The sequence below is a fragment of the Choloepus didactylus genome, chromosome 2, assembly GCF_015220235.1.
Source record: "Choloepus didactylus isolate mChoDid1 chromosome 2, mChoDid1.pri, whole genome shotgun sequence".
NCBI classification, from domain to species: domain Eukaryota; kingdom Metazoa; phylum Chordata; class Mammalia; order Pilosa; family Megalonychidae; genus Choloepus; species Choloepus didactylus.
Window position 1 is genome coordinate 77,499,173 of NC_051308.1, and position 21,738 is coordinate 77,520,910.

General features: G+C 37.5%; 1 protein-coding gene across 1 annotated transcript; it reads left to right on the plus strand.

Moving 5' to 3' along the window:
• The first annotated feature begins 537 nt into the window (after positions 1–537).
• Positions 538–21,044, plus strand: LOC119526221 (influenza virus NS1A binding protein). The gene is given in 16 exon segments (XM_037825161.1): positions 538–840; positions 6,505–6,733; positions 7,718–7,846; positions 8,064–8,233; positions 8,366–8,411; positions 8,413–8,442; positions 9,686–9,859; positions 10,174–10,299; positions 11,657–11,764; positions 16,475–16,604; positions 16,844–17,068; positions 17,460–17,581; positions 17,674–17,800; positions 17,880–18,011; positions 18,154–18,327; positions 19,650–21,044. Coding segments are annotated over 14 exon segments (1,929 nt in total). The 5' UTR covers positions 538–840; positions 6,505–6,733; positions 7,718–7,735; the 3' UTR covers positions 19,904–21,044.
• The last annotated feature ends 694 nt before the right edge of the window (positions 21,045–21,738 follow it).

Below are 21,738 nucleotides of genomic sequence, written 5' to 3' on the forward strand. Positions count from 1 at the left end.
AACCCCCCAAAAAAGGGAAGGGCTGATGGCCAACTACAGACACTACAGTCCACTGCGGGCAGCACCGGGCATAAGCACATGGCGGTTACCTAGGCTTAAGTCTGACGCGGAGAAATCTAATCTCCCACGTCTGATCTCTTTGGCTATTGTGCCCGAGGGAGGAGGCAGAGCAGGTGAGGGCAGCTGGAGGGAACCTGTTCCGAGATGGTCGGAAGCCATGGGAGGGTGCGGGGCGAGGGACTGACCCGACGGCCTGATAAGCAGGAGGCGCGGCTACAGCACTGCCTCTCTCCCTGAGATCACCTTGCGCTGACCTAGTTGAGCCGGGAAGGAAGGAACCTGAGCGGGCAAAGGAGAAGGGCGGGGCGGGGCGGGGCGGGGCGAGCGGGGGTGGGGCCGCGAGCGGAGGCGGGGCTCCGCGGGAGATCTTCCTGGTGCTCGCCTTTGATTTGCCGATTGATTCGAGCCGGAAGCGGCGGGGAGGTGTTTGCTGCGGCGGCGACGGCAACGGCGCACGTGGTGACGTGCTAGGGGGTGCGGCGCGAGCGGGCGGCGAAACTGCAGTGTCTCCTGGACGCGCGTGGAGGTCGGTCGCTCGGAGCTGCTGGGCGCAGTTTCTCCTGCTACTGTGCCAGCGAGCGAGCAAGTCCCCGCGAACCTTCAGTGGCCCTCCGCACTGCTCTCAGCTTCCGTGGACTGGCCCCTCGTCCTCCCGCCAGATCGTTCCCCCATCTCTGCGGTCTCGAGGTGTTTTCTGTTGGGCCGATTCCCGCCCGCTTCCTCCTGTTCCCGATCGAAACGCCAGAGATGAATTTTTCTATCTCTAAAGAGAAAAACCAGGTAATACGCGCGGGTCCTACCGACCGTGGAGGAGGGAGAGGACCCGGCCGGAACCTGAGTTGAAGAGATGGTGCGGGCGGCCAGGGAAGGGTGGGAAGCGGGGAGCAGTAGCTGGGTCCCGTGGGCAGGGCGCTCAGGCCACCACGCCGCTCTCTGGGACTAGGAATTGGCGCCGCACGGGCCCGGCGCTGAGGGCGCTGCCATGGTTCCCGGGTCGCGTTGGCGGCCGAGGGCGGGTGCCGGCCGTCTCCAGGAGCGCGGGAGCTCGTGGCCCTTCTCTCAGCCAAGGCAGGGGAGCAGGACGGGAGGAACGGGAGGAACGGGAGGAACGGAGGTATTTGCTCGAGGGGCCTGCGGGAACGTGGGTGTCGCCGGACGAGAATGACCCGTCGGAAGGAGGGCGCGGGAATCTCCCGTGTTTCGCTGTCAGAAGCGGACGCCTGGCGTGTCCGTCTGCTGGGGGTCTGGACTCTCCTATGTGAGATCTCCCGGGACCCGGAGCGTATGGGTGGGGAGCCCTACCCTGGGCCTGGAGTGGGGTGGCACCGCGTCCCCTATTGCCGTGGGCCGCGGGGTCCTTTGTTCCCGCTCCACGTTGCCCGCTCTTCTTGCCAAGCGCGGGGAGAAGGGGGCGGGAGGAAGGAGGGAGCGGCTGCCCTGACGTGTCGGCGCTGAATGACTGCGAGGACGGCCAATCCTAGGCAGGGGGTGTGCGGGCGCTGGGCGCCTCGCCTCGCCGCCTCGGAGTGGGCGCCGGCGGGACCGGGCGGGAGGAAGGCCTGGGGCTGCGGAGCTGGCCAGTCAGTCTGGGCCACTCGCCACTTTATTTTTTACGTAAGAAATCGGTGGAAAGGTTTGCTCTTTTTTCTTCAATTCATTTTGCAAAGGGTTTCTGGTTATAAGCTCTTGGTGGTAAGAAGGTGTCTTGCAGTATCAGACTGAGGGTTGCACGTAGGCAAACTTAAACCATAGATACTCAAGAAATAATTCACTTTTTTTTTCCAATACATAGTAGCAAATCTATTAGTTTGAAACCAGTGGCGTTTCAAACACTATAGCAAGTAGAAATCAGATACTTGGCGCATTTTTGCTTCCTAATGTCTGTCGTCAGTGATGTTGGATTGGAACATCCTGGTGTTAAGCTGTTATTTAAGAACTTGGGTGTTGCGATCTCATGTTAACTAATAAAATCTAAACTCTGGAAACCTAGTAGTACTCTTAATAGTAGAACAAGTACTACCACAGGCCTTACTTCTTTTGCCAATTCTAGGACCAGCTGTTGATTTAGGGATTTAAAATGTACTGATGACTAGTTTTAGACATATTCGTGCTGAAACTTGTCTTACGATGTTAAAGGAGCAATTTTGTTTTTTAAATTTGGGGATGAGGAAAATATTGATCATTTATAATTGGATTGAGGCTAGAATCATTTGATGCCTATGGCAGACAATTTATCAAACGTCTATAATTCTGTGGTTGGGAGGTAAACTGGTTTTGAGCCGCTGACCACAAAAAGTCATAAAATGATTTTTCTCTGTGTTTTCCTAATAGATGAACTTTTAAATTAACTATGAGTTATAGTTAATTAATAGCTATTAATTTCATAGCTGTGTTCTTAATTTGTAGTTTTCTAACTTTCTTCCGCAAAACAAAGCATTTCAGGTTTTAGTCTGTTTTAAATTGATGTTTTTTTGGTTGCTTGCTTTGGAGTGGAGTTTTGTTTTTGTTGCTTGAAGAATATTTTAGGTGGTAGTTGAATGTGTTTTAACATAAGATATTTTCCTGTTAGGGATCTTAATCATTGATGCTAAGATGAAGTACCTCTAAAAAATCATTTCATTGACTTTTTAACAGTTGTATAGTCAAATCCTACACCCCCACCCCAAATGTTGCTCTAGAGACGTATTGTGTTGCTCTAGACTATTGTGAATAAGAATGATTTCTAGGTTTTTGTTAGAGACATGGACTATGTATGCCTAGCTTAATTACAACCTTGTAGATGATTTCTAGACCTATGCCCAGCAGGTACCTCAGCATAACCACATCCAAAACCAAATTCCTTATTTCCTTGCTTCCTATCTCTCACCATGCAGCAAGTTAAAAATGTGACACTTCTTGAATTTTTAAATTTTGATAATGGTTTTGATAATGATTTTCCTTTGTATTTTCCTAATAGATTAAATCTTTGTTACTTAACTATGAATTATAGTTAATTACTATTTAATTAATTTTTATAGCTGTTGTCTTAATTTGTGTTCCAAGCTAAAAAATACCTTAAACCTCGTGATCTTAGTTAAGAAGGCATTTTTACACAATTGCTTGGCTTCTGTTGTACCCATTCCACCAGACCATCCCCAAATTTCTGCTAGAGTCCTGCGGCTTCCTTGCTTAAAATTCCTCATCTGTTCTTCCAAATTAGCATTGTTTAACCTTAACATTATTCTTTCACTTCCTCTCCCACCACTTTACCATATTTGTGCTGCAAATCTACAATCTGTTGGAGCATTTCTGCAGTTTCTGGACTATGAATATTGTCACACCTTTTTTACCCTTTGTTTTAGATATTTTAACTGCTCAGTTTATCTGTCTTCCTGGCTGGTCTGTGAAGTGCTGAAGGTTGGGGAATTGAATTAACTTCATTGTATTAAGAACATCCCATTCCAGATTGTGCCCGGCACATGTTTGGTGCACAGATGTTTGTGAAATGACAGTTACATAGCATGGAGCAAGTGAGGTTGATGAATTTTGATATAGATGAATGGTGATCCTGGTTTCTGAGGTGACACTGGGAAGCAATAACTTCTGGTTTTGAAAAGATCCATTGATTTCCTTTGTACTCCTTTAGAATGGAATTGATTGCTACTTTGTGTGAGTTTACTGCCCTCAAAAGGTTGCCTTTCTTATATAATTGAGATTTTAAGGATGCTTTGAAAATTTGACAATAATGTTTTATCTTGCTCTTACTAAAGGCAAAATAATTTGTGGGGAGGCACTATTCTGTCTACTTTTTTAGGACTCGCTGATAAGGCCTGTTGACTTGTATTTCAGTTAAGCTAATCTTTTTCTGGGGCTTCAGTGACTTGTAAGCATCTGGGCATTACTAAAGCAGTTTAATTACTCATTTATGAATTTTCTGTTTCCCTTTTCTTGTACTGGCCATAATAAGGAACTGAAATGTATCAGAACGGTTTTTTCTGATATGATATGAATTCTAAGTTGTTTGGCTCTGAGATGTTTTGAGATTTTGGTGTGGTTTTTCAAAGGAAAAATTAGCCTCCTTTTCTTACTGTACTAGTTATTGTGCTTTTGTTTCATAGATCAAACTAAGATGATCTCTGAATTTTGGGGGCAGCTTAAAACTCACTTTGCCCAAGCTTACTTTAGTGCACTTGAATGTAAACTTTAAAGACATGGTTTTGCAGGCATTAGTTGATCTGACTCACTCCAAACTCGGGAATGGGTAGGTGGGAGTAGGGACATGTCGTGTATGAGGACAAGTAATTGAATAAAATATTTGCATTAGCTTAAATGCCATCCGGACTTGGGTTAACTTTTAAAATCAAGTAGGGTTGTACCAATTAGTAGATATTTAAGAGAAGAGTTTGTATTAAGGCATTGATTACTAAATGTAGTAGGACTTACCCTATTGCAGAACCAATAACCATAGTGTACAAATTGTATGCCAAGAGTTGTTCAAACAATTCTCCAGTGTTTTCTAGCAAAACACTGCAGTAATTTTAACCATCAATTATTTTTTGTTTCCAAAATAAATTTATGATGAATCTTCTAATTTGTAAATTATATAAATAAATGTCATTTTAAATTCTTGTTTTAGGTCAAGACTAGTTTACAAGTAAATACTGAATAAAACTGTTCAAAGTTTAAAATTTTATAAATTTCTGTCTTACAATCTTTTTGGATTTTCAGAAGATGGATTTTAATCATATCAACATAACTAGCATGGGATCTCCCCCTCTTTCACCCTTGTTTTAAGAGTAGGGTATGAAATTGAGGGGAGGAATTTCCAGCTTTCTCTGTTTATTGGTCACTCTAGTGTATTAGATTTTCTTATTTTGAGCCAGGTATTTGCTGAAAATGTTTGAAAGTTTCTTTAGGATAGTTGTGTTCTTTCTGTATTTACATAGAATTGTGTGTATTTGGAAAGCATTTCTTGTTAGCACTGGTTTCTTAGAAATACTACTGAATTAACCAACCTAGGTGAGAGTGTAGAGCAGAGAAAATATTAAATAGTGGAATGATATTGTTGTTTCAGGGGTAAGCAGTGACAACAATCCCAACCTGAGTCAGAATACTTGGGTTTCCTTGAAATGAAATGTAAGTTATGGTGAAACCAGTTAGGGCATATGGGATCCAGCTCTTTTACAGATTTGTGCATATGTTGAACTTAACACAGGTTTGCTGAATTAGAGCTGGACCAGATTCAGTGGGTCCTGGGGTAACTATTCACTTTGATTTATTTGTTAGATTTAGAATTGTGGGTTTGATTGTATAAGGCAAATCCAGGTAACTTTAAGATGTCCATTTTTTAAAGTATACCTGTCTTTCAAATAATTTCTTATTATAGATCTGGTTTCCTGAGTTAGTAGTAGTATAGCAGTCAGGGTGATTGAAAAATAAGTAACGTGTGAGTTGGACACTTGAAATTGATGACATGAAAACAAGGGAAAAAGAGTAGGTTTTAAGACTGAATAGCATTTCCCTGAAGATATGGTTTGAACTAGAATTAATGCATTAGTGTTTTATTACTATAAGCCAGAAAAATAATCATACAGAGTATAGGCATCAACATTTTCCTTTTTGCCTATTCGGTTCATTTCAACAAATCAATCATCTTTATGTTCAGATTTCTAGACTAGTTGTGGTGGGGTGAGATGGGATGAATGCAAAGATGAACAAGCCAGAGGCTCTGCTTTCAAAGGGACCTTGAATCAAGGGAGATGCAGGTACATATAAGCCCAACACAGAACAAACTAGCTGGAAGATCATACATACCTTGCAGAGAGGGTTCTGTATGAGAGTATGGTGAAAAACTACTTTTCAGCTGGCTGGATTTGGCAGAGGCTCTATGGAGGAGGTAAAATTTCATCTGGCAGAGGTTGGGTTAAGGGCATTCCAGGTAGAGGACAACTTGAGTAAAGGTACCAGGCTAGGAAGTACATAGCACGTTTTGGGGAACAGTATATCTGGTTTGACTGTAAAATTGTATACAGGTCTAGGAATAATACCAAAAGGTTGCTTGCTGGCTAGTGAAATTCCTCAACTGTATTTTAGTAGGTTTTAGAAAACTGCCAAATCACATTTACCAAATTGTTGGAATATAATAGTAAAGAACATTAGAATTAACTGTTTGTTCTCTGTTCTTGTATATCCAGCTTGAACTATAAAATTCATTAGCTCCTGCTCTCCAGGGGAGGAATTTTTTTTTTTTTTAACGATCACCTGAGTAGTTGCAAGTTCAGGATAAAATGTTAACATATAACTGCATTTTTGTTAGTTTTTTTTCCCTGCAATGTGAATATTTTTGGTGTTACTCAAGATTTTGAGCTCTTCAAGATCAGAAATTACTTTTTATGACTTGCTCTATCTAGATCAATGGCAGATTTTGATGGTTCTCAATATCTAACAAATTTATCATTGTTTCAGATTATGATGCATGATTATCACAGAAGAAATTCATGTCTATAGCTCTTAAGGAGTTGATTACATCATTTTCAAGCCTGATCGTTTTGGAATCACCATTAGAGTTTAAGACCCATCTGCCTTCTCTTCAATCACCTATCTTCTTACCACAACCACGTGCTGCGTTTTAACACTCCTGTGCCCTTGGACTATTTACGACTTCCCAGAAATACATTTCTCACCATTATAGTAGGTAAGTAAATACTTATGGCCAATTCCAGCCTGAAGACACATTGGTTTCCTGAAGATTGTGCGAAGTGCAGTAATAGCCTTTCGTAATTTTTAAAAAGACAAGTCAGTAATCATACCATTTGTAGAAAAAAACATTTTTCTATTTTTCCCTTTTGTAAACTATTTTGAATTCAAATAAAATAAGTTACTTCAAACTGAAATCTTTTATCACTGCTTTTTAATGATGGAGTTTTGTAGCCATTAGTCAACTGTTTACAGTAGAGGTGAAGTGGAAATTTTTTAAAAGAATATAAATTTCTATCGTAATCGTATGAGATAAAGTGACTTAGAATATTGGAAAGGGAACAGAATTTAAGTTCATCTCTGTAATTATCCTATTTCATGTACTTCAAAGCATTTGTGAAAATCATTTGGCAGATATTATAGTGGCAAGACTTTAGGTGTGTGTTTTAGACAGGGGTGGAGGGAGTTGGACAATTCTCCACATCTGAGTCTTGATTATATACGTTCTGAGGAATATAGCCATATTGGGGCTCTTTAAGGAAACTGAAGAAGGGTAGGCTTGGGATATATAAGTTTTTTCTCATAGGTTAATAAGAGGATGACAGCAGACCAAATCCAAGGAAATCTATATATGATGGCTATTTCACTTCCTTCCAGACTTTTAGGCTGCTTGTTATATGGGTATGAGGCAGGGCTGGATTTCCATTTCCTTCCCTTCAGAGCAAATATTAATAGACATGGAAACCAGGCCAAAATTGTTGAGATACCCACACCCACTGTTGTATGAATTCTTAAAAAGACTTATGAGCAAGAATAGATAGTCAGTGCCATCATTGTTTCAACAGTGTTTTTGTGTGACAAAACTTATGTGTTATATGTAGGATGGAATTTGAGAATAAGGATACCGTATTACCCTTTAAAATATAATTTTAAAAACCACCATTTGCAAATAAGATAACTCAGCTTCCTTTCTGCCATTTAGCCAAATTTACAAGGAAAAATGATTCCCAACGGATATTTAATGTTCGAAGATGAAAATTTTATTGAGTCCTCCGTCGCCAAATTAAATGCCCTGAGGAAAAGTGGCCAATTCTGTGATGTTCGACTTCAGGTATTTAAAACTTAAAGGCTTACAGATTTCATCTTTTATTCCTAAGCTATAAGTTCTTAGGTTTGCTTAGTTTCTTTTTCATGGTAGGCATTTAATGAAATAACTTTAAGAAAGAATGTTTTGTCTGGAAATGTAAGACAGTGGAGTCTGATATAGTAATTAGCTAGAGAAAAACCTAGTCTACAATACTTCTAATTTTGATTCTTTGTAATTTTAGGTCTGTGGACATGAGATGTTAGCGCACAGAGCAGTCCTGGCTTGCTGCAGCCCCTATTTATTTGAAATTTTTAATACTGATAGTGATCCTCATGGAGTTTCTCATGTTAAATTCGATGATCTCAACCCAGAAGCTGTTGAAGTCTTACTGAATTATGCCTATACTGCTCAGTAAGTACTTTGAAGTAAACCATATAATTAGGGACTATCACCAGGAAATTCCAAGTCTGTAAATTTATTTAAATTAAGTATCTCTTTTTAGGCCTTGGTATCATATATGATAAAGAACTTTTTTTTTAATAGGTTGAAAGCTGATAAGGAATTAGTAAAAGATGTTTATTCTGCAGCAAAAAAAGCTGAAGATGGACCGAGTAAAGCAGGTAGAGTACCAGATGTAATATATAAGGATTATTGTTTCTAGGGAGTCTTATTTTGTATGATCAGAATATAAAATTTGTCATCAAACATTTTGTTAGTCTCAAGAATATGAAAATGTTCCTTTCTCAGGAAGAGAAAAACTAATAACATTCACATGTCTAGCTATTCCCTCTTCCCCCAACATGTCTTTTTTTCCCAGAGAACAGAACTTATAAGTGAACTTATTTTCACTTAAATCACTGTTTGGCTGTAGTAATGTAGCAAGATTGCACTTCCTCTTAAAGATAATTTGGGCTAAAATCTTGCTATTCCAACAGTCATCTCTGACAGGGTGGTTGTGGCAGTTGGAGATAACATGAATTAAGATATTCTTCTGTTTTTCTCAAGAATTATTCACATAACTTACATATTCAATTCTCTGTTCTCCTGCACTTCTGGGTTCCTCTATAAAGTATTCCTTCTACTCACTTCTAGTGAGAAGTGCTTGATAATTCAAGGGGAGAAAAGCATTTAAGCTTCCAACACAGGGGTCATTAAACTACAGATTGCAGACCAGCTGCCTGTTTTTGTAAATAAAGTTTTATTGGAACACAGCCATGTACGTTCATTTACATATGGTCTATGGCTGCTTCCCAGCTACAGTAAGAGTTTACAAGTTGTATTGAATGGTTTTGACAGATAGTATAGCAGGCAAACCTAAAATATTTACTATCTGGCCCTTTAAGGAAGTTTGTTGGTCTTTTCTCTAATGACATTGCTCAAAAATCCTTCTATGATTTATAGCACTTATGTCTGAGTTTAGCGTTCTAAGTTCTCCTTTAATGTAGTTGCCATCCTTCCAAAATTATTTCCTAGTCATCTTATCCTGTGCTCCAGCCAAATTAAATTGTTTGCAGCATCTTCCCTAGTTTCTATCTGCATTTAATATCAACATCATCTCTCCTGTAGAGACCAATTCAGATACCTGCTTTTCATGAAGCCTTACCTAAGTATTCTGATACTACTTTTCTGAACCTATGTAGCATTTCAGTTTGTTGTGTCTCTTAAAACAACTTACACATTTGCATGGGATTCTCTGGTCTTTATCATTTGTACATGTGTCATCCCCACTGTTAGACTAGTTCCATTAATGCAGGAGTGTTTTGATTCATCTTTATATCTCCACATAGTCCTTATACACTGAGTATCAAATATTTTTTTGAATAAAATGTATGGAAATGTTGGTACTTGTGTTTCTTTTCCAAGGTTTGTGGCGATTACTTACTATCTAGAATGGATGTTACCAGCTGCATCTCTTACCGAAATTTTGCAAGTTGTATGGGAGATTCCCGTTTGTTGAATAAGGTTGATTCCTATATTCAGGAACATTTGTTACAAATTTCAGAAGAGGAAGAGTTTCTTAAACTTCCAAGGCTAAAGGTAAGGTGTGAACGCCATAGTTGCAGGCATGGAATCTTTGTCCATGTCTCAAGCAAATGAATAATGTTTATAAAAAAGATAACCACATTGAAATTATTTTTAGCAGTGTAATGGTTTTCTGCCTACCAGTTTGTTTTTTTTGCTACCAGTTTCCTTACAAATTAATGTAACTGTATGGAATACAGTTATGTAATGTAACTGTATGGAATACAGTTGGGCATCTATGACAGATTCATATTGTGAATTTGAGAATTTAACTGAGAATTAAGAGGCTTAACACTGATGTGTGTGTCATTGTTCTTCCCCAACTCTAGTTGGAGGTAATGCTTGAAGATAATGTTTGCTTGCCCAGCAATGGCAAATTGTATACAAAGGTAATCAACTGGGTACAGCGTAGCATCTGGGAGAATGGAGACAGTCTGGAAGAGCTGATGGAAGAGGTTAGTTTTTAAGTAAATGGGATTCAACAATTCTTAAAAATTATTTTGCTGTAACATGAAGGATTCCCTTTCACTTTTATTTTATAACCATGACCCTAAAGAATTTAAATTTTGCTATAGGTACCCCTAAGCTGAGAAACAGGGGGGGTGTCCAGGTGAGCTGAATGAACTGTTCAGTTTGGTCTTCTGCTTTTCTTTTTTTTATTTCTTTGCTTATTATGTGCTGTTAACTTTCTTTAAAGTAGCATGTAATTTGCTTTAGAAATGGGAGGTGGTACGGAGATTTTCTGTAGATTCTTAATTTTTCTTCACAGGTTTTTGCTTTAAATTTGACAAGTAGGTAAAAGCTTCTAATGGTTGTTCCTCCCCATTGATTTATCTCCCCATAGGTTTATTAACAAAACTAGGATACCCAAGACTGAAGAAACAAGAAGAAACCTCAAGTGTATTGACACGTAAAGAAGCAGCAGTCCTGCCCCAGTTCTCCTAAGAAAAATCCGCTGTGGGCAGAGAACGATGATGATTTAATGGTGTTTACTCCTTTACAGGATTCTTATCTTTAAAGCTTTGTGTTTTTCAATGGTGTTGTTCATACATATAGCCATTTAATTAACATAGGCCACCTTTTAAAAGTCCACAAGGAGAAAACTAAAATTGATGGAGAAATGATGGGAATTAAAAATAGGTAGGTGGAGCAGTGGAGTAACCTTGAGTTTCATCGCTCCACTTAAGCCTTTCAGATATGCTAAAGGCTTACCAAATCTGTTAGGCCTTCAAAAATTCAGTTATCATTATGTTCTGAAAGGCTAACAGGTGATCTTTAAATTCTGTATGGTTTCCCACTTGAGAAGCAGATGTTTTGCATCTGTTAAAGGAAGTATTTCAACAGCTTGTTTGAATTTTTGCATTTTTTTTTTAATCTGTTTTTCTTGACATTGCTTGTTCTGCCCAGGAGGGAAATATATTTATGCACATAAAACTACTTATCTTTAAAGGTGGAAATCATATTCAGTATTTTATTGTAAATATGTATATTCCTTAAGAGCCTATATATTGTACTAGTGCTTTTTTTCTTAATGTTATATAATAGAAGCTGTGAAAAATGAAGATTTCTTTCAAGCCAAGGACTCTTCAACCAATATTAGAAAATTTTGTATTTTATTTTGTTATTTTTATTATTTTTTTTTTGTTTTTCCACCATGACATGTATTTTTCTTTACTTCATGATCCTGCCAGAGTAAGATGTCAAGCTCAAGAAGCACACTGGAGGTTACCTTGAGGCGTTTGTTTAATCTGCATACTAGTGGAGTAGCCATGGAGACCGTAGCCACATGGGTATTCTGTTGCTGTTTTGCAGGTTCAAACCTTGTACTACTCAGCTGATCACAAGCTGCTTGATGGGAATCTACTAGATGGACAGGCTGAGGTGTTTGGCAGTGATGATGACCACATTCAGTTTGTGCAGGTACACATTGCACAGTCTGAGGTAACCTCAGGTTAAAATTTAATTGGAGAATTATATAGCTTACTTAAATTTTCCTTTAATAAAGGAAAGTAGAAGAGTTGCATTGGTATAACTGGACAGAAACATTATTGGGACAAAACAAGCTTATCTTTTTTAGGATTTACTAGCATTTTTGCCACATTTAAAGAAGTTAATAAATTAGGGAATCCTATTTAGGTACTTTTCTCACAAAATAGGATTTCCAAACAGTAAGAAAAAGGGCCAGTAAGATGAAGCAATTAGGAATTATTGTGGTTAGATTTTGAAAAGTAGTTGCTTGCAACAGGAATGACTTTTAGACCCAATTTTAAAAAGGTACTGGGGAAATCTGTCATTGTTGATGATTATAAACAGAATTTTTTGATGTTTCTTATAATGGCTGAGCTATTTTATTATTTGAAATTAGAAAAGGTACACTGAAGGTGGACTATACAATGTAATAAACTTAAAAATGGCATGATTGATCAAATGTTACAAATTGATCTAGATGCTTGAGCAAAACAATTTAAAACAGTATAGTTCCGTTGTGCTGATTAAGTAATGTACTTTGACTTATAAAATCCAGTTTCATTTTTACCCTATCTTTAGTAGGTAAACTAATACTTTATTTGAACACATTTCCAACAATATGAGATGAAACATCTCAGGTGTAAACATTTTTAGTTATATTATGGATGAGTAATACACAGAACAGTACACTAATCATAAGTGTCACAAAATGAGCTCACCAGTGTAGACACTGACCTGGTCAAGAAGAGAAGAAGGATTTCTAGCACCCTTGGAAGCCCTCCTCTTCCCCCTTGCTAATCATTTCTCTATACTACCCCAAGAGAAACCATTATCCTAACTTGTAACACAATAGATTTATTTGCTTATGTTTGAAATTTGTATAAATGGTGATCCCAGTATGTATTTTGTGTCTGTCCTTTAGCTCAACATTGTATTTGTGAGGGATAAATTGTATCAAGTAGGCTGAGTTGACCCAGAATGTGGAGTGTTTTCTCTTAACAATTAGAAGGTAAAATGATAGAGACTCAGTAGTAACTTAAATGGTCATATAAAGTGTTTATTACATTTCTGTGGTGTTCTGTGGCAGTAATGGCTGAATAGCTTTATTCTCCTAAAAATTTTTCAGATTTGAATTAGTTGAGAACTTTGTTCTTGCTTGTATATTTTGAACATTTAGGGTATTTTTCCCTCTGAACTCTAAATATTATAAGTTAATATTTTTGGTATTATTTTTAAAAAATTAATATTTTTCAATAAGCAGAGGTTGAGTGCCTGACAGCACGTCATGCTGTTAGGAATGCGGATACAAAAATGGGTAAAAAGACAGTTTCTGCTTGCAGGACTTTGTAGGAGTAGGTGACACAAGACAGATATATGGGTATCACAAAAGGCATTGGGAGGAGGGTATAATAGAGACAAGATAATCAGGAGAATTCACAAAAGAGGCAACATTTGAGCAATCCTAGGATTTAGAAGAATTTGCATGGCAGATGGAGGTAACTGGGTTGGATAGCAAAAAATATCTGTGCAAGGAGAAAAGTTTTAGATTATAGGTCACAAAATTGGGAAAGTAGGTAAATGCCATCTGAATGGAGCTTATACTATATCTTTTAAGCAGTAGGGAGCCTTCACAGAATTTTAGACAAGGAAGTAGAGTGATATAGACAGATACATATCACAACTTTTTAACAATAGTGAAAAAACTAGGCAAATCATAAGTCCAGCAATAGGAGGATTGGTTAAATTATGGTATTTCCATATAGCAAACATTTGTACATTATTTAATAGTCGTATTTTAGACAAATGGTTAACTATTAGGTGGTAGTCTTAGGGAGGTGGTAGATTAAAACTTGTGAGAACAATTCATTGACAATAGTAAGCAGTAGTTTGGGTGAAAAAAATGATAAGGGGTTGATTGGCATGAAGAACAGATTTATTCTAGACATTTTATGTTTGTGTAAGTTAGGACTTAGTGATTATTTAGGAAAATTAGGTATCGGAAGAATTTGAGAGTGAGATTCTGACATGTGATTCATTAAATCATGGTGCCATCAATAGAGATCATAGAGTAAGATTTAAAAGATGAGGGGATACACATTAGGTTTCAGGAATAGGAGGAGGAAGTTGAAAAGGAGCCATTAGAAAGGTAAGCGGACAATGATAAGAGAATTGTGCTGTAAAAGCTACCATAGGAGAAAAAAGTTTTAAGGAGGACCAAACATCAATTGTCAGATCATCCCCCAAGAGGTCATGTAAAATAAGGTGTTTAGTTTGCTAGGGTTGCCAGAATGTGGTATACTAGAAATAGGTTGGCTTTTTCAATGGGGATTTATTAGGTTGCAAATTTATAGTTCTAAGGCCATGAGATGTCCAGATTAAGGCATCAAGAGGTAGATATCCTCTCTGAGAAAAAGCCAATGGCATCTGGGGTTCCTCTGACACATGGGAAGGCACATGGCGACATCTGCTGGTACTTCTCCTGGGTTCTGGTTTCTAAATGGCTCTCTCAGTTTCTGTGGGTCCTTCTTGCTTTTCCCGGGGTGTTTTCTTTCTCTTAGCTTCTCTGAGCTCTCTCCACAGTGTCTCTCCCTTTTATCCTCTCATAGAGGACTCCAGCAAGAGGATTAAGACCCACCTTGAATGGGCAGAGTCACATCTCCATGGAAAAACCTAATCAAAAATTTCCTCCCACAATAGGTCTGTCCTCACAAGATTGGATTAAAAGAACGTAAGCTTTTCTGGGGTACATAATAGGTACAAACCTGTACATACTTTTACATTGGTTTTAGGAAGTCACTCAGTAACCTTTAGTGTGGATATAATTTCCAAACAGTATTGAGGCTAAGGAATCCCTTAGCTTCAGAAGTGATGGTGGCTGATGAAGAGATAGCCTCTAGAGACTACCCTCTTGGTTAGCCAGATGGGAAGGAAGTGTGGACCTTTCGTAGATTGGGTGGGAAGAGTTGATATAGGAAAATTTGAAGATGAGAGAGGGCTATGTTTGAAAATAGTCCATAATTAATATAAATATAATATAAAGGATTAACCAGCATTTCTATGTGACTTGTTAATGTAACACTTGTAGTCCTCATTGCTATAATGCTTTACTTTTTTATACTCATTTTCTTTCAATTACAGTCTATTCATTAGAACAGTTTTCTTTTTGCAATACAACCTCTTAAACATCATCAATTTGTGATGCTTTGGACCCCCTCTTCCCACAGTTTACAACGGGGCTTTGTGTCTTGTGATTCCTAGTAGCAGAGGACACAGTTTGTCATATATAAAGAGGATGGGCTTTATACTGAGAGGGAATTCCTAATTTTTATTATAGTTGGATAGCCTTAGGCAATGCATATCTTCTCTGAATTTGAATTTTTTCATCTATGAAATGGATAGGTAATTACTCTCCTCCATAGGAGTAATTAAAGGAGATGATGTGAATAAAGTGCCTAACAGTAACTGGCATGGGATTAAATGGAAATTTAATGATAATCATTAACATGGAACATTCCCTGCCTTTTCTCTGAAAAAGTTTGCCTGTAGCCTTGCTTGCTGAATAGCCCAAACCAAACTTTTAATATATTTTTTTACAGCTTTTCAAGTAGCTGCCTTTTTTTTTTTTTTTTTTTCCCTATTACTTGGCTTTTTGCTTCCAGTAAAGACAGGAATTTCTATTAGAAATCTTACCAACTCTTGTTCTTCTGGCCCTGGGACCAAAATAAGTGGATGAGCAGACTTGGCTGTACAGAAAGTAGTATCTGTTCATTTGGCAGTTCCTCCCAGAGTACTTGTCACTCTTCCAATTCCATATAATCATTTCGTTTGGAAGTTGCAAGTAATTGAAAGAAAATCATGTAAGTGAACTCATATATGAGAACACAATATAGTTTTCTTAACAATCATTTAAAAATTGCTGGCTTTGCTCATTTCCCCTCTTTTAGTGCCACATTTGTGAATGTTTGGTTTAGTAGTATGGTTTCACTTCGGATTACTGTTTTTTTATTTTTGTGATTTGGTATAGTTATATTGTCTAGAAAAATCACTCTATAATATCTGTAAGGTAGCCCTAAAGAAATAATACCTGTAAGTGATTCTTGTAATTGTTGATTTTTTTTTCGTGTAAAATACTTTCAAAGGGTCTGGATGGATGGATGTCTATTTTTGCTGGCATTATATGAAAGATAGCAGTACATGTGGGCTTTGGTTAGGTTTGACAGTCTCATGGAGACAGTTTAGTGTATTCTTTCAGTTAATTCATGCCAAATTTTAAATTTATAACAGTTTTGGAAGATTCTGTACTTAATATAAGGAGTATATGATCTTATGTGGATTGTGGGTTGTTTTTGCCTTTCTTTTTTAATCCCCCTTAAGATGTCATGCTGATACTTATCTGCAACCTGTTTTTTTAAATTGTTTAAACTGAGTTTTTTCTGTCCCGGCAATTTGTGTAGGTGTGGTTGTTTTGTTATTAAGTAGAGATGTTATTAAGTATTTTGTGTTAATTGGAAAGTTTTGTATTAACTTTAGGTGTGTATAAACTGTCATACATAAACAAAGGATACTAAGTGTTTTGTCAAGATTGTTGAATAGCTCAGGAACAAAGGTACATCAGTGGATCGTCTTTGGCTAGGTTTCTGTAGCTACCTTTTGATTTTGCAGAAAAAGCCACCACGTGAGAATGGCCATAAGCAGATAAGTAGCAGTTCTACTGGATGTCTCTCTTCTCCAAATGCTACAGTACAAAGCCCTAAGCATGAGTGGAAAATCGTTGCTTCGGAAAAGACTTCAAGTAAGTGTGCAGCATTTGCTAGATTGTCTTCAGTTTATTTATTTACTTATTTTTAAGAAGGAGCACTGAGCGGAGCCATCTAAATTGACTCTTCGAAGAAAAAACTCAGAAGCAATTAAAATTGGAAAATAATAGGTTTTTCCAGTCTGGAATCTGGAGAACATGGAACCTGGTGCAAGATCACACAGCAACCAGAAGTAGTAATAATTGCATCTTATGTAGAACTCTTCTGCTTACAGATAATACTTACTTGTGCCTGGCTGTGCTGGATGGTATATTCTGTGTAATTTTCCTTCATGGGCGAAACAGTCCACAGAGCTCACCGACAAGTACACCAAGACTAATTAAGAGTTTAAGCTTTGAAATGCAACCAGATGAACCAATAGAAAAGCCCATGTCTCCTATGCAGTATGCACGATCTGGTCTGGGAACAGCAGAGATGAATGGCAGACTCATAGCTGCAGGTAAGAACAGAAAGACAAGTGCTTTCTTATCGGAAACATTCAACTGGCTAACCCTGGGCATTTACACTGGCTTGTGACATGCAGGCTTTGGAAGAGTGTTCTGTATGCCCTCTTTCTTGGCATTCCAATTTGGATTGTTCTTTAACAAGTAAACAGATATGTATGTTTAACTTTCAGGTCAGTGTCTATTTCTAATTTTTAAAAAGTGAGCAAGTTGTTCTCCTAATTTTTAAGCTAAGACTAAACAATTTATTCACTATAACAAGCACTTAGATAAAAACATCAACTAATAGATCCTGAAGAAGTGTGTGGATAAAGATGGGCAGATTAAGATTACTTAAACCCTTCTGGATTTAATATTTTAAATATAAAGCCTTGGTTCTTTTACCAGGTGGCTATAACAGAGAGGAATGTCTTCGAACAGTTGAATGCTATGATCCGCATACGGATCACTGGTCCTTTCTTGCTCCCATGAGAACACCAAGAGCCCGATTTCAAATGGCCGTACTCATGGTACGTGCACTGTGTTGCAGAAGCAACCCATATTTAGCTTTTGCTTAAAACTTTAGAATGATGGAAATTCTAACCTCTCACTTTTGGCATAGGGCCAGCTCTACGTGGTAGGTGGATCAAATGGCCATTCAGATGACCTGAGTTGTGGAGAGATGTATGATCCAAACATAGATGACTGGATTCCTGTTCCAGAATTGAGGACTAACCGTTGTAATGCAGGTAATAATATATTTTTTTTTGTGATGGCTAGTATTTAAATATTACATAAAATATATAACCTTATTTTGTATTTACTTAGGAGTGTGTGCTCTGAAGGGGAAATTATACATTGTTGGTGGCTCTGATCCATATGGTCAAAAAGGACTGAAAAATTGTGATGTATTTGATCCTATAACGAAGTCTTGGACAAGCTGTGCTCCTCTTAACATCCGTAAGTTGACTACCCGCTCCTCCTCCCTTCAACTTGATTAAAAAAAAAAAAAAAAAAAAGACCCCTGAATCAATAGTGTGTCCAAATATGCACTTACAGTTTTGGAAGATGTAGTAATAATTTTGGTTTGACTTGTTTATAGGTAGACACCAGTCTGCAGTCTGTGAGCTTGGTGGTTATTTGTACATAATAGGAGGTGCAGAGTCTTGGAATTGTCTGAACACAGTAGAACGTTACAATCCTGAAAATAACACCTGGACTTTAATTGCACCCATGAATGTGGCTAGGCGAGGAGCTGGAGTAGCTGTTCTTGATGGTGAGTATTGGGATTTGGGGAGGTGAATGGCAAAAGTTTATTCTAAAATTCTAAGAAAATATCAGTGATAACTATCTACTTGTATAATTATGAATTCAGAAGTAGTCATCTCTTCTGATACCCTAGGGCTTGGTGATTTGTTCATCAGAAAAGTCTTTTCTAATCAGAGACTGATAATACATGATACATAACATACTAATTCATGATCTTCTGGTGGGTTCATTGAAAGAAGTTCTAAGTCATTTTCTTCCATAAGACCTACCCATAATGCATCATCTTGGATTTTGAGGTTATTTCTTTAGAGCAAGAATTTAAAGACATTTGCAAAACAAAATAAGTACAAATCATGTAGTCTTTTCCAATTGTCTCCTCCATACCTAACTGGAAACAAGACTTTTAGACTATTTTAACAAATTTTTCCAAAGCATTAAACTTTGTTTTATATTGACACAGCTCTCTCTTCACATCCATTTTGTTGATTTACCTAATGTTTGTATAACAAGAATAATAAATTATAAATAATAAATAATAAATTCAGTTAACATTGTTTTTCAAACACAGCTGGATCTTAGTAAGCTATGGCTTAACTGGTAAAAGCCGAAGTGTGTAGACACGCTAGCAAGCTAGGCTGGGGCCTTGAACCTGCTGTGAACTTTGTCAGTGTCTGTTACACAAACAAGGATGCAGGCTGTTTAATTGAAGGTCATGAATTTGAGAATCAGTAATTAATTTTTTTCTAATGCTGTCATCCTATCTGTTGAACAGTCTGCATGTATATTTGAAAATAGTGATAACTTTCAGTCTGTTTCTAGAAGAAATTTCCTTACCCAAATAATTTTTACACTTGGAAAGTTCTAGAAACTTCGGAGTTATCTGAAATCTGCTTTCCTATCATTTCTTTCAAGTCTTAGTCCAGTACACAGAACTATTCTGGCTCTGCCGCTTACTAGCTGTGTCTTCAGGCAAGTTACCCCATTTCTTTGCCTCTTGTTTCTTCATCTGTAAACAGTAACAATAGTACTTAACTATATAGAATTGCTGTTAGGATTGTTAGATGCTGCTGCTGTTTCCTCCCATCTGCCCCAGTTTATTAAATTGCCTGAGTTCCACGTGGGAATGAGTTTTTATCAATTTTTTTCACAATTTGTACACCAGCTATTAGAGTATGCCTGCCTGCCACATTACTAGGCATTCAGTAAATACCTTTTGATAGTAAAAAGGCATTTCTACTTAAGAACCACATATTTTAGCAAAAGGCTGAGATCTGGGTTTTTAAAAATTATACTTTAGCTTCTAGATTTACCATCTCATTTCTCTTTTAGGAAAACTGTTTGTAGGTGGTGGCTTTGATGGTTCTCACGCCATCAGTTGTGTGGAGATGTATGATCCAACTAGAAACGAATGGAAGATGATGGGAAACATGACTTCACCGAGGAGCAATGCTGGAATTGCAACTGTAGGGAACACCATCTACGCAGTGGGAGGATTTGATGGCAATGAATTTCTGAATACGGTGGAAGTCTATAACCCCGAGTCAAATGAGTGGAACCCCTATACAAAGAAGTTTCAGTTTTAACAAATTTAAGACCCTTTCAAACTAACAGGCTTAGTGATGTAATTGTGTTTAGTATAGGTACACTTGTGAATAAGGAGGGTGGGTGGGTATAGATGTTGCTAACAGCAACACAAAGCTTTTGCATATTGCATATTATTAAACATGCTGTACATACTTTTTGTGTTTATTTGGAAAGGAATGCAAAGATGAAGGTCTGTTTTCTGTATTTTTAGAACTTCTTTGGTTACTTTTTGGAAGTTGATATTGTAAAAGAATAAACCAAGAATTGGCCACATCATCTGAAGAAGTCCCCTTTCCTCCACATTTGTTTTGCCAGTTTGCACATTAAATGACTCTTCCCTCAAATGTTTATTATGGGACAGGAAGGGGATAGGGTTTTAAGATGTAGGCAGTTGGGTTTCTTAAGGGCCCTTTTTCAATAACTGGAACAATCTGTAAAATAGAGGTCTATTTAACTAGATGACCATGACTATTTTTGTTTATATTAAAAGAAAGCTGACATGCCTACCAATATTTACTCTTTTATGATGGCTTTTTTATAATTTTTTTATATTCTCAGCAGAGTGTTTTACCTGTTGAAGTAAAACATGACAGATTCAAATTATTGACACAGAATGACAGTCTAAGTATGCAAAGTGGAGTGTTTCTTTTGAACACCCAGAATGCAAACTTCTAAGCTTTTGCTCAGCTATGGTGTTTTTTTTTTTTCTTTTTTTTAATAATTTAGTACTGAAGCTTATTTGAGTGGAGTTGCTGAACAGTAACATACCTATGATTTTTGGCACTTGAAACACTGATTTTAAATTTTTTTACTTGTTGAGGGTACATTTATTATAGCAAGACATCTAGTAGAACAGCGAAGCATTTTATCTTCTAAATCTTGTTATTTACCATTAACAAAACTAAACGGCAGCCCTCAATTCTGGAAAAAACTATTGAATTTGTAAATGCAACCTATATCAGAACAATGTTTTGTTCTGTTTTCCTATTCATATGGATAAGTATTGGTTGGGATGACTTGGTGTCTAATGTGTAGTGCTACACATCTAATTTATGGTGCCAAAATTAGCACATCCTGATGCTTGCTGCTAATGCAAACACATTAAAGATATTTTGCAGGAAATCCTTGCATTGTAGGATTGATGTCCAAATGTTGTTTGTGTACTCATTCATTACTAAGAGTTGGGGGGTGGGTGCGTTCAGTAATGATGAACTTAATGTGTTTGTGGAAAATATTTGCCTGGCATCTTATATCTGAAGTAAGGATTGGTGTAAGGTTTTTCTCACCTTAGAAGACAAAACACACAGGTATCTAGTGACCTAACCGGGGCAAGATGATAACTATTCCATGGCTAACATGGGTTAAAAAGGAAATAATAAGATATTTTTCCCAAATGTTCCATTGGTAGCTTGCTACTTTATTTCTCTGTTATTCCACAAACTACCACCAAGAAAGGAAACATATTCACCTAGTGGCTATGTAGTTCCTTACTGTCCATCCATTTATACCTGGTTTGTTCTGGAACAAAATTAAGTTGGCAGATTTTCATATGGCTAGTATAATTGTTTAAAATGGATCTGTATATGTTTTTTTAATGCAATTTTTTGAGATATATTTACATACCATAAAATCATCCAAAGTAAAACAGTCAGTTCACAGTATTATATAGTTGTGCATTCATCACCACAATTTTTTCAACATTTTCATTATTCCAAAATAAAAAGGAATAAAATTAAAAAGTAAAAAAGAAGACCCAAAACATCTCATATTCCCTCCCCCCCCACCATTGTTCATTTACCTTTTCCCCCTTTTTTTCTACTTATCTGTCTATACA